This window comes from Rhinichthys klamathensis, unplaced genomic scaffold (genome assembly GCF_029890125.1).
Source record: "Rhinichthys klamathensis goyatoka isolate OS25496 unplaced genomic scaffold, OSU_Roscu_1.1 h1tg000168l_1, whole genome shotgun sequence".
NCBI classification, from domain to species: Eukaryota; Metazoa; Chordata; class Actinopteri; order Cypriniformes; family Leuciscidae; genus Rhinichthys; species Rhinichthys klamathensis.
In genome coordinates this window covers 1,708,465-1,722,595 of record NW_026606699.1, presented here as the reverse complement: position 1 = coordinate 1,722,595, position 14,131 = coordinate 1,708,465, and the positions used below count along the sequence as shown (strand labels likewise).

Genomic DNA, 14,131 nt, shown 5'->3' with positions numbered 1-14,131 from the left:
TTGATTAATAATTAGATTTGACTGAATTGAGTGAAATGTAAGGAGTTTGTTTTCTAAATTTAGAATAGTAAAACACTCATTGCCAATCTTTTAAAAAGCTATTCCTACATTCCCTAAAAAGCTAGTATACAAAATCCACATTCTCCCTGCCTGAACAATCTGTCCTAAGATCTGCGCCATTGTAGGTCTGAATAAAACAAGTCTGTTCACCATTCTAGAGACCGGGAGATCATATGGATTCATATTCATGGCTGCAACCACATGAACAGGGGTGATGTTGGGAGGGAGTCTCGCTCTGGGCACGATCAGGAGCTCTGCTAGGATTTTGCCCATCGCCCACACATCAGAGTACTGGTCTCTGTATTTTCCTTGGAAAATCTCGGGAGCGGAGTAACACCAATTGCCTCCTTCTGTGCCAAAACAAAGGCCGTTCTTCTGAAATCTGGCGAGTCCCAAGTCAATTATGACAGCCCGATAAGTGCTGCGTTCCACCTGTGAATGAGACAGGTTTAAATGAGACACGCTGTAATGATGACTGAGCTGTATTATCTGATAAGAGTCTACGATTTTGGGAGTTTTAGTTTATAAGTCACTCATGATGAGAAGATGCAACAACATGCACTGAAAAACCATTGTTCATTCATAACCAATCTTCAGAATGTAGAACTTTTTTAGAAAGAAAAGTTTCTAGAGAAAAATTCCTCAAAATATTTTAAATTGACTCAAAATCATGTGTGTGTGTGTCTGTGTGTGTGTGTGGGGGGGGGGACCATCATTAACCGCATGTCTGTCTACAGGACAACTGTTTGTGAAAAACCCTGGACACACACAGCATCTCACCATGATGTTGTCAGGCTTGAGGTCCTGGTGGACGATACTCTTGCTGTGCATGTAAGCGAGGCCTTCACACATACCATTGATTATGGTGATTATGACTGGCTTTGTTAGCTGTAGAGAAAGAAAATAAATTAATATATATAATCCTTGAAGAACTGTTCATATCCATGGAACCTTTCATTGCACAAAAACTTTCATTTTTTTATAGTGGAAAAAGGTTCCTCAGATCATTCAAATATTGTTTACACTAAGGAAAAATGTTTACATAATGTTCTTTAGGGATTTCAAAATGGTTCTAATTGCATCACGATTAAAAACCGTTTGGATGAGATGCATTATTTAATGGATATTGTTTTACTATGCCAAGTTTTATGTAACTTTGTTTGCTAAATTTAAATAATGAGTCAATACATTATCAATCCTTCTTCCAAAACGTGTTCCTGTCTTACCCTGATTCACTATCAAGCCTATTATCCAGTGAGTGTATATTTTCTGTCGGGATGGTTTTCGCAGGAAATTGCATATACGCCTGATACTAGAATTTTTAACTTAGATATGAAAAATATCGATACCTTATACCATTTTCGAAACCACTGGGAAAACCTGCCATATATTTTTTCTCACCTAAATGTTTGCTCACTCAATGTATTTGTGTTTTTACAATTGGGTAATTTTGTTGCTTAAAGGAAGCATGATTTCCAACTTTGAATAAAATAAAATAAAATAAAATAAAATAAAATAAAATAAAATAAAATAAAATAAAATAAAATAAAATAAAATAAAATAAAATAAAATAAAATAAAATAAAATAAAAAGACAAGTTAAATAGGCTAAAGAATAATCCTTACAATTAAAGTTACAAAAGCGATTTAGTCAAGAGCAGTGAGGGTGAAAGCTGCGGGAATGAGTTACATTATGTGTAATATTTGTTATCCTGGGCTGAAATTCGGGCCCTGTAACACCAACTTTGTTCAACAGGAGCGAATGAGAGGAGTGAATGAGAGGAAGGTGAGTATCAACTTGCTGTCGGACAGAAATCAAATTGAAACTGTGGAAAATGTATGGGAGCCATTTTAGATATTTCAGTATTGATAGCTATATCAAAAAATATGTATATATTTGACAACACTAACATGCAGCACGCTAAATCTCTAACCTCCGGGAATCGTAAACTATACGGTCAACAGAGTCTGCTGGCAAAAAAAGAGAATGTGACAGAGCTCTTAATGAAACAAGAATCAACATTGGCTTAGCTTAGACATGGCTGGTGTTTTTCTTATTCAACATGAGTAAGGTATTTTATTGAAGAGGTTTATTTTCATATGTAGCTCTCTAACTGAGTTCAGTGTAAAGCATCTATCGTGAAGCGTCATATTCACAGTCACGCTTACCTGAAGCACAACCAAAACAATGTTCTTCTGTAAAATGCATATTTTTTGTTTGTTTATTAACTGCTAAAGGGCCAAAAGTTACATAGTGTACCTTTGAGAAAATATTGTAATCAGTTAAAAATGAATGAATCTTTGAATTTTTAACAAAACAAACGAACAAATAAATCAATAAAATGTCATTTTACCTCCATGTATGACTGTGAGCTGAACATGAGTTTTTCCAGAGTTTTCCCAGAAATTAATTCCAAGGGAATATTCCACATACCATTGGAGTCGAGCCAGGGATCTGCCAGGAGCTTCACCACATTGGAATGACGCAATGACCTACAATAAGATCACTTGTGCAAAATATGAAATATATCATAAAAGGCAGTATCCATGATAAATGGATGAAGGGTAATTTACTAATTTGGATGAATTGAATGCAGGTAAGTTGCACAAAATGTGCAAGAATTGTGCTGCATTAGTTCATGATGGACAAACATCCAAGGACCGTGACGTCGCCCGGTATGGCACAGCCGGGGCCCCACCCTGGAGCCAGGCCCGGGGTTGGGGCTCGTATGCGAGCGCCTGGTGGCCGGGCCTCTCCCCACGGGGTCCGGCCGGGCTCAGCCCGAAGGAGTGACGTGGGACCGCCTTCCCGTGGGCTCACCACCTGCAGGAAGAGCCGTAAGGGGCCGGTGCAGAGAGGATTGGGTGGCAGTCGAAGGCGGGGACCTCGACGAACCGATCCCTGGACACGGAAACTAGCCTTAGGGACGTGGAACATCACCTCGCTGGCAGGGAAGGAGCCTGAGATGGTGCGTGAGGTTGAGAGGTTCCGACTAGAGATAGTCGGGATCACCTCTACGCATGGCTTGGGCTCTGGAACCACACTCCTTGAGAGAGGATGGACTCTTCACCACTCTGGAGTTGCCCATGGTGAGAGGCGACGGGCTGGTGTGGGTTTGCTTATAGCCCCCCAGCTCAGCCGCCATGTGTTGGAGTTTACCCCGGTGAACGAGAGGGTCGTTTCCCTGCGCCTACGGGTCGGGGATAGGTCTCTCACTGTCGTGTGTGCCTACGGGCCGAACGGCAGTGCAGAGTACCCGGCCTTCTTGGGGTCTCTGGGAGAAATGCTGGAAAGTGCTCCGACTGGGGACTCCGTCGTTCTACTGGGGGACTTCAACACTCACGTGGGCAGCGACAGTGACACCTGGAGGGGCGTGATTGGGAGGAACGGCCCCCCCGACCTGAACCAGAGCGGTGTTCAGTTATTGGACTTCTGTGCTAGTTACAGTTTGTCCATAACGAACACCATGTTCAAGCATAAGGGTGTCCACCAGTGCACGTGGCACCAGGACGCCCTAGGTCGCAGGTCGATGATCGACTTTGTGGTCGTTTCATCTGACCTGCGGCCGTATGTCTTGGACTCTCGGGTGAAGAGAGGGGCGGAGCTGTCAACTGATCACCACCTGGTGGTGAGTTGGATCCGATGGCGGGGGAGGAGGCTGGACAGACTCGGCAGACCCAAGCGTACTGTAAGGGTTTGCTGGGAACGTTTGGCCGAGTCTCCTGTCAGAGAGATCTTCAACTCCCACCTCCGGTGGAGCCACGACCGGATCCCGAGGGAGGCTGGAGATATTGAGTCTGAGTGGACCATGTTCTCCACCTCCATTGTCGAAGCGGCTGCTCGGAGCTGTGGCCGTAAGGTCTCCGGTGCCTGTCGAGGCGGCAATCCCCGAACCCGGTGGTGGACACCGGAAGTAAAGGATGCCGTCAAGCTGAAGAAGGAGTCCTATCGGGCCTGGTTGGCTTGTGGGACTCCTGAGGCAGCTGACAGATACCGGCAGGCCAAGCGGACTGCAGCCCGGGTGGTTGTGGAGGCAAAAACTCGGGCCTGGGAGGAGTTCGGTGAGGCCATGGAGAAGGACTATCGGCTGGCCTCGAAGAGATTCTGGCAAACTGTCTGGCGCCTCAGGAGAGGGAAACAATGCCCTACCAACGCTGTTTACAGTGGAGGTGGGCGGCTGTTGACCTCAACTGGGGATGTCGTCGGACGGTGGAAGGAATACTTCGAGAATCTCCTCAATCCCGCCGTCACGTCTTCTATTGAGGAAGCAGAGGCTGAGGGCTCAGAGGTGGACTCGTCCATCTGAGGTCACCGAGGTAGTCAAGAAACTCCTCGGTGGCAAGGCACCGGGGGTGGATGAGATCCGCCCTGAGTACCTCAAGTCTCTGGATGTTGTGGGGCTGTCTTGGCTGACACGCCTCTGCAGCATCGCGTGGCGGTCGGGGACAGTGCCTCTGGGATGGCAAACCGGGGTGGTGGTCCCTCTTTTTAAGAAGGGGGACCGGAGGGTGTGTTCCAACTACAGGGGGATCACACTTCTCAGCCTCCCTGGGAAAGTCTATGCCAGGGTACTGGAGAGGAGAATACGGCCGATAGTGGAACCTCGGATTCAGGAGGAACAGTGCGGTTTTCGTCCAGGCCGTGGAACACTGGACCAGCTCTATACTCTCTACAGGGTGCTGGAGGGTTCATGGGAGTTTGCCCAACCAGTCCACATGTGCTTTGTGGATTTGGAGAAGGCATTCGACTGTATCCCTCGCGGCGGCCTGTGGAGGGTGCTCCGGGAGTATGGGGTCCGGTGTCCTTTGCTAAGGGCTGTCCGGTCCCTGTATGACCGAAGCAGGAGCTTGGTTCGCATTGCCGGTAGTAAGTCAGACTTCTTCCCGGTGCATGTTGGACTCCGGCAGGGCTGCCCTTTGTCGCCGGTTCTGTTCATGGTTTTTATGGACAGAATTTCTAGGCGCAGCCAGGGGCCGGAGGGTATCAGGTTTGGGGACCACGCGATTTCGTTGCTGCTTTTTGCGGATGATGTTGTCGTGTTGGCCCCTTCACACCAGGACCTTCAGCATGCACTGGGACGGTTTGCAGCCGAGTGTGAAGCGGCTGGGATGAAAATCAGCACCTCCAAATCCGAGGCCATGGTCCTCAGTCGGAAAAGGGTGGCTTGCTCACTTCAGGTTGGTGGAGAGATCCTTCCTCAAGTGGAGGAGTTTAAGTATCTTGGGGTTTTGTTCACGAGTGAGGGAAGGATGGAACGGGAGATTGATAGACGAATCGGTGCAGCTTCTGCAGTAATGCGGTCGATGTACCGGTCTGTTGTGGTGAAGAAGGAGCTGAGCCGTAAGGCAAAGCTCTCGATTTACCGGTCAATCTACGTTCCTACTCTCACCTATGGTCATGAGCTTTGGGTCATGACCGAAAGGACAAGATCCCAGATACAGGCGGCCGAAATGAGCTTTCTCCGCAGGGTGGCTGGGCGATCCCTTAGAGATAGGGTGAGAAGCTCGGTCACTCGGGAGGAGCTCAGAGTAGAGCCGCTGCTCCTCCACATCGAGAGGGGTCAGCTGAGGTGGCTCGGGCATCTGTTCCGGATGCCTCCTGGTCGCCTTCCCGGGGAGGTGTTCCGGGCACGTCCCACTGGGAGGAGACCCCGGGGAAGACCTAGGACACGCTGGAGAGACTATGTCTCCCGGCTGGCCTGGGAACGCCTTGGTGTCCCCCCGGAAGAGCTGGAGGAAGTGGCCAGGGAGAGGGAAGTCTGGGCATCTCTGCTCAGACTGCTGCCCCCGCGACCCGGCCCCGGATAAGCGGAAGAAGATGGATGGATGGATGGATCGTTCATTTTCAATCAGAAATAAACCAAAATAAATAATTTGAGCGCATATTCAAATACTCACCGATATATATTTTTCTCTTTCTGAATTTCTTCTTTAGTTACGACAGTACAGGGCACCTTCTTAAGAGCTGCACGGGTATTTCCAAATGTTACTTTATACACCTTTCCAAAGTTTCCTTTACCATAAGTAGTAGCTGAAAAAGCCATCTGGAGAAACAATTCAAAATTCAGATTAATTCATTGTTTAATTGATTGTAATTAAATTAATTGTATGGATGCTGAGGAATCCTGTTACATTACAATCTACATCAAAGACCATGTGAACTGACACAATGCAATAGTGTTTATTTATTTATTTAAAGATACATGATATATAAAGGATGTGTGTGTCACTGATTTATTTATTTTCTTTAAGGTTCAAATTGAATTATTTATCTTTAAATGAATAAACTCTCTTTTAGACATTTCTACACCTTTGATTTCATTTAAAGTGGCTCGTCATATAGTTTTTAACCCCTCTGGTTATCAGAGTTTCCAGTTAAAGTCTATGTTAAACATCAAACACTAGTTACAGAAAAAATTTAAAAAATGTTGTCCCTCTTGTTCTTGAATTCTGACCAGTGTGTTTTTATATTTAAAGGTACTGTAATTGTGTTGGATTAAAGGCTCAAAAAAATTATAATTAACAATTGTGTGGTATTTCGAAGAATTTTAAATCATCAGTATGCAATCAAGAGCCAGTAATAGCCAATGAACCAATAATACAACCTCAAGAATTGATGAGCAATAAATTAAATTCTATGGGTTTGCATACACCTGATTCTGTCAAACATAATTTCTAGACGTTTACTTGTAATGTAAATGTAATATATTATTTAAAGAAATAGTACAGTTAGTGTGACTTACCACTGCAAACAAATGTCTTGAAAACAGCGTCTTGACAGTCAGACAGAAAGACAAACAAAAAAAACCCTATCACCAGATGATCGCCACCCACGAGCAGTCAGTCATCTAAAAGTAAAACAGAAAGTAAAAAACTTTGAAGGGCAAAACATACAGTACAGAGAATTTTAGTTACACAATAAACAGTCAATTCATTAAAAACATTCGCTGAAGATCATTTATAAGCCATGTCGGTTGTTTTCTCCATGATACATGAAATAATATGTCAATGCATTTCAATGCAACAAGTCCAAAATGTCTCTAATCCAGATGGATTCGACTGTCAACTGTAAACTGAATTGTACTTAATATGCATTTGATGATGAATTTCATTAATTTCTAGATTTTTTTTAGTATATATAGGCTATATATATATATATAAAGACTCAAGTATTACCAAATACTTCTGAAGAAATTACTAATAATTTGGATCAGAAGCAATATTGAAATTGATTATTCTCTAGTAATGTCTGAAATCATTGTAGCTTTTAAAGTGTTTATTGGATAGTAATGACTCCTGTTTTACTACATCCTTCGGAAGGATCCGTATTCTAAAGTGAAAAGCATGATAACTCAGTAATGACTGAAGTCATTGTAAGCTTTTAAGTTTTTTTTAAAGGTTTTGGATAGTAATTCCTTGACTTCAGTCAATAATAATGAGTTATCATGCTTTTCACTTTAGAATACATGATCCAAATAAGTCATTCCTTCTGAAGTCCGACGGATCCAGGCCGTATCCAGATCTGATGTAGGACCTGCGCCTGGACACGACGACAACGCAATCCTGAAGTGTCAAAGTCTCTCCCCTGCAAGGCCTCCTTCTCCTTTCCTTTACCTCTGTACAGATGACACGTTGTCAAAACAGTTCCGGTTCACATGGCTACTCGGAAGCGATAAATATTCTGCGAATGAGTGGGCCGGAACGCGTTAAGGGTTTTCTGTTAGAACAGTGTCATGTAAGCGGCCCCTAAGTTAATAATGATCTTTGCAACGGAAGTGAATCAATCAAAACTAACTTTAGCTGGACAATAAATTTATTCCAGAGCTGCTGTAAAGACAAAACAATCTCTGTTACTTTAATTTCCTATTATCACAAAGCTGCTTTGAAACAATCCATATTATTAAAAGCGCTATATAAATGAAGGTGACTTGACTTGACTTGACTTGAAGGTAATACTTGATTTTTGGTAATACTTGATTTGGTAATACTTGAGTCATTACTAGTGGGTTACCATGATCTTCACTTTAGGATTAATACATTATATTCACATTAATTATGAACCTGAATATAGTAGTTCTTTGTAGTTCTCTGAATGGTATGAAAAAAAAATGATTAGCCAATAGTGAACTATACCACATTGAACTGAGCGCTATTAATTCTATATTATTAATACTAATTCGTTAATCAGAGTTTCTTGTTAGTTAATAGTAGTTATTAGAATGTTAATATTGTGTTACTCATTTGCTCCTGTGTAGTTATTCATCAATTACGGAACAGTATTCTAAAGTGTTAAATATTTCATTCAAAAGTAATGTATTATTTCCTTACCATTTCCCCTGTTAAAGCTCCTCTGCAAAGCTGTAGTAAACTGAGCCCACAGAGATCAATGGAAGGAATCCCAAATAACAGAATCTCCAACCTATCAGTAAAAGAAACTGAACGTATTTCTTAAAGATGCTAAACTAGAATTCATGTGTTTGAAGTATTCAAAGGGGACTGAAGCAATAATCAATCATGGAATTCATGGATTGTTTGCAAATTTTAAATGTTTGAAAGCTAAAGAGGATAAAGCGATTCTTTTTTTCCCTGCGGGCTTGTGGTTCCACTTATTTGAAAAGCAGGTCTGTCACTGTAATCATAGTTCTTTAACAACAGAAATGACAAAGGCATGCCAGAAAAAGACTGTCTTAAAACACAAGAACATTTCTAATGTCCCGAGTCTAGAGGAATACTTCTAAAAGTTCTGCTTCATCTGTGACAATACCTTCATATTTCAGCTATTATTATAATTATTATTTACTCAAATTTTCTTCAGAAAAATTGACACACTGATTTCCAGACAGACTTAAAAATGTACAGAAGATTTTAAAAAAAAATGTGTTGGTTGTTCTTACAAGGACAGCAGCGCATTAATGTCTCTAAGATGGATTTGAAACCGAATAAAGAATAGTAAAAATTCACTGCTCAGTCATGCAATTAAAACTGACAAAAAAAAGATCTTGGGAAATGTCAAAGCTCTTGATATTATGCCACAGAGGATAAATGTTAATGACAGATTTGTATGCATTTGTCTTGTGATGCATGGAATTTATCATATTTATGCACCTGCTACTTCCAAGATTTGCACAATTTTTTACAATTAATTTCCCCTTTCCAGTAATCAGAGATGAAAGATAAAAGTTTTCAGGAAATCTTTTAAAATAAATTTGAGGGTGTATCCAGCTTTTAAATTCATAGATTTAGTCATCTCCAATAAAGCTATAAACAGAAAGACTCTGGCTTGCAAGCATTTTCTGCTTTTCACAAATCTAGCAGATGAAATATTTTAGAGCCGAATGTAAAATGTGTATTCACTATAGGAATGTCCATGACTTTTTGAGATTTGACTTATTTTTATGACTTTTCCGAGTCAATTCCGAGTCAAATTTTAAAATTTTCCAGTTCCTCTTATGAATTCTCCGTTCCACCACCAGAGGTCCCTGTCATCCCATTTGTTCCCATAATTCATCACAGCTCTCTATAATTCCTTGTAATGAATAACTTGTTAAATACCATCTTTGCAAAATTATTATATCTTAGGGATTTCTGATCTTTCTTGTTTTCTGTTCAGTCTTCAGATCAGTGTCTTTCTTTAGATGATCATGCATGACAATATACCGCAAATACATAGGAATGAACAGTAGGCTATTAGCCTGGATGCCAGCCTGAACCCAGCCCACAACATTTTTTGGTCGGGAAGTTCGGTCTGGACTCGATCCATTGAGGAGTAATTATGATCGGTTCAGAATTAGTCGGGCCAATCAAATTGCTAGGGCGGGCTTTATACGATGATGGACAGATGATCTGCAGTTACGTAATCATCACATTATCAAAGAGCGCTTGGGTTGAACTGGTTTCCCTCAGAGATGACTGCAGCTGGAGAACTGAGATGTAGAGATCCCGCTATCGCGTCTGTTGTAAAAGAAATCGACAGCGCATTCATTTTAAAAGACGAACATAGAACTGCAATCAAGGCATTTGTCGATCGGAAAGATGTGTTTGCCGTCCTTCCTACTGGATTCGGCAAAAGTTTATTTTATCAGCTGGCTCCGATGGTCGCTAAGAAGACGGGACGCAATGAAAACCCTGTGGTCGTTGTGGTTTCTCCTTTGGTCGCACTCATGGAGGACCAAGTAAAAGAAGCAACACTCATTATTTTACTACTTCCTTCAGTGTGCGTGTAGTTGAGTTCTGTTGACAATTTGCGTAGCTCATAAAAAAAAAACAATTACTGCGTTGCTCTGATTGGTTGTAGGTCTATTCAATTGATTGCAGAGTTTTTTTTTTCCTGGTTCGGTTAACACACGCCTCATAATCAAAGCCCTATATGGGCCCTGTCCCAAATGGCGCACTTCATGCGGACTTTCGGTCTCGTGGACTTAAATTGCGCGTGCTCGCCGAGTCTACGAGTCCGTAGGCCGTCCCATTTAGCATTTTAACGCTCTGAAGTGTGCTCAGCAGCGCCCCCTTTGTACCCTTGAAGCGGTCTTCCGCGAAGCCTGCATAGATGCAGGCTCCACGCACTTTAACTACCCAGGAATCCTTGCGAAAGGCCAATCAGACAACGGATGGGAGGAGATTTCGCTCACGGACAATTGTTAACATGGCTGAGAAGAAAATATTTAAGTGTAATTATCATTACGGTTTTTATGACAAGTTTATACAAACATTATGATCATCGACCAGATGTCTCAAACATAGGCTAATAATAGCGAGCTAAATAATACGATCGCATTATGATTCATTAAATAAATAGAACAGGGCTTTACTGAGTCATATGTAAACACAACAACAATAGGCAGCATATTTCCCCAAACCTGTAGCTCCTGTCCATAACAACAATCAGACCGTCTTCCTGTTTCCGGCGTGACGATCGAGTCTGTCCCAAAAATACCTCTCAATGTGCCCTCGCGGACTCGCGCTAAGGGCCCTATTAGGTCTGCACTACATGACCTCACCGAAGTGTGGACTCTGAGGAAGTCCACAAGTCCTGAGTGTGCCATTTAGGACAGGGCCATGGAGCAGTATCAGACTCACATTCTGACTAGAATATGAGTATGACGAAGTCAGGCTAGTAGGCTATGTCATTTCAAGTCACTTTTCATTACACAATCAAATTTTGCTGCTAAAAGCAACACTACCCGTATTTGAATGTTGAGCCACAGCTCATTGGCTGCTGATGCAACTGCAAACAATAAGCTGCGCGATATAGAAAATGATGTGATCACTATCAAATGAATTAAGGACCTATCAGCCTGCGCCACCTAGAGTTTCATGCCAGAACAAGGCTTTAAAGCAAATAGTCAGTAGAAAGAATCAACATCTAATTTAGGTGAAGCAAAGCATAGCCTACATACAGAAGTCATCATTTTATGTAGGCCTATTCTATTTCATACGATATGAAACAGCACAGAAAGAAAAAAATACATTAAAAATACATTTTCCTTATTTTTCAAACAGCATTAAAAATACATTTTCCTTATTTTTAAACAGCCTTTAATAATAGATTAAAACTTGTTAAATACCATGAAAAGCTTGTCTTTGCAAAATGTCACAGAGGATAGCCTAAATGTTAGCCTAGCCTACTGACAGCTTGTTTGCAGTCTTGTGAGATGCATGGCATTAATTCACCTGGTACTTCCAAGATTCATTTTCCCTTTTCCAGCCATAAGTGGTTAAAGGTAGGATATGATTTTCAGGAAATAATTTAACAGAAATTTGAGGGTGTAGGCTATCTTTTAAATTAATAGATTTAGTCATCTCCAATAAAGCTATAAACAAAAAAACACTCGCTTTCGTCCAGAGGTCGCGTTAACCGAACATTTTTCGTCATTTTGACGATTTTTTTTAGCAGTGACCGACAAATCTGAAATCCAACCGTCATTTGATCTAATTTGTGAATTGTAACTGTAATTTTCACCGCTGTCCACTTGGTGGCGACTGGCGAGAGCGGTCTGTGTCTTGCTGACTATCAAGTTAATGGTAAACGAATGCTTTTTTGAGTTAGGCCGCCTACGTGACATTGTTTGCAAGCTGTTTTCCCAGTAGCACCTCAATGCAGTACATAAGATCCACGGGGAGGAGTCGATTTTATGAATGATTTGGCCGTATTAAAGAACTATTAAATACTTTAATCGTATGGCTATCTTATCGGTTTACCATGGTAATTTTAGTTAAGATCTATTGCTGTTTTATTGTACTTAAGACACAGAATTGATTAAGTTATTGTTTAAAAACGAACGCTTGGTGACACAGCACCTGTAGGCCTACTTCATTGAGATGTTTTACATTATAGCGCGTCATTCACTTGGCTGATCGTTACTGAAATAGGAAATCGCCATGGTTATAACTTAATATTTCTGTAGTAGCTATGGCCAAACAGCGTCGTAGATCATCCATAAACTCCTACCATAGACTCGTACATAATGGAATGCGCATGCTCATGCCTTAAGCATCTACGCCAATAAAAGAGTGCTGTATTATAAGCCAATAAAATCAGGTGTGGGCGGAGCGACACGTGTCGCCCCGCCCAAAACTGTCGCCTCGCCCCATCGTCCAGACTGCACTCTGGGGCTACTCGATCAAGATCCGAGGGGTGGAGATGGGTAGGATTAGGGGTGGGTTTAGGGATTAGGGGTGGGTTTAGGGATCAGGGGGCGGAGATGGTCTTTCTGTGGTTGAAACACTGATTGAGCGATTACATGAGAGACATGATACGGATTTCGGTAAGTTGGGCTGTATCTTTCAACATATTTTCTGATTTTCATTCGTGTTTATTTCGTTCTGTAACATAGTAAAGAGGAAGTAGCTAGGCCTACAGTGATCTCTCGCGCCACATTAAAGAGCGCCAAAACCAACCGGTAGGCTATTATTAGGGGTTCAAGCAACGTCATAAATAAATCATAAATAAAAATAAATAGCATGCAAAATTTAATGGAGATCGGACCATCGGTGGCGCTATAACTGTTAAAAAGCTTTAAAACCATATATTTCCTATGGTAAATTGCCAGTATTGGCTGTAAATGGTCTTTTCCAAATATTATGTCAGTGGTTAAATGTATGCTAAATAAAACTTAATGTCTTTTGATGCTTTTGTGCTTAAAGGCCTTAACTGCTTAAACACCGATAAATGCTGCTTGCAGCTTTAATTGTTTTTGTTTTGTGATAAAATTAACAGAATTTGAAAGCTGGCAGCTCTCATGAGACTTTGTTTCATATCAGATCAGTATATCTAGTCACTTTTCCATTACTCAATAATATTTACCTGTAGGAAAAAAATGAAGGCATTAAATAGCTAAATGGATTCGATGTTAATAGTTAATGGTGGGAATAGCGATTGAATTTGTACACTTTAATGGCAATGTCAACACATTATGGACTTCCAACTCAATTTACTGTCAAAAGAAATCACTGAGAATACACAGTATTCCACTTATCAACCCTTACATGCACTAAGTTGATGTCATGACAATAACCATAACAAATTACAGTATAGTAAAGCACATAGTCAGTAGACAGAATTATTATAGACAGAAGCATTACAGCAGTCATCATCATTTTATGAATAGTATACTCTATACTTCATAAGATATGAAACAGTAGAAAGACTTTTTCATTACATTATAAACACATTTTCCTTATTTTCAAGCAGCCTTTAATCGGTCAATTCCTCTCTAATTCCTTGTAATGAATAACTTTTTAAATACGGTTCTTAAAGTATTTTTTGGATCTCTTTCTGTTCAGTCTGTCTGTTAGCCTTGAGATCAGTTTATTTTACTATCAGGCAACTCAACTGGTTTCTGAAAGTTCAATTAAGTTTTAATGGCAACATGTCAACACATTATGGATCAAATGAAACTCAATTTGCAGACAAAAGAAATCACTGAGAATACACAGCATATAACTTATAAACCCTCACAAGTACTTAGAATTTCATAACATGAATAATTACATTGATGTGGTGACTTAAACAGCCTTTAATCGAACGAATAACACCTGAACTCTTCAGTTGCAACAGTGCGGCCGTCCTTCAT

General features: G+C 41.2%; 1 protein-coding gene across 1 annotated transcript; it reads right to left on the bottom strand.

The window, feature by feature from the left end:
• Positions 1 to 6,848, bottom strand: LOC130091563 (proto-oncogene serine/threonine-protein kinase mos-like). Its single transcript, XM_056259506.1, has 5 exons — positions 6,803 to 6,848; positions 5,958 to 6,103; positions 2,414 to 2,552; positions 841 to 948; positions 1 to 492 (listed from the first exon to the last, which is right to left on the bottom strand). Exons 2-5 carry the CDS (start codon positions 6,101 to 6,103, stop codon positions 91 to 93), a joined length of 795 nt encoding a protein of 264 aa, XP_056115481.1. The 5' UTR covers positions 6,803 to 6,848; the 3' UTR covers positions 1 to 90.
• Positions 6,849 to 14,131: the final 7,283 nt, after the last annotated feature.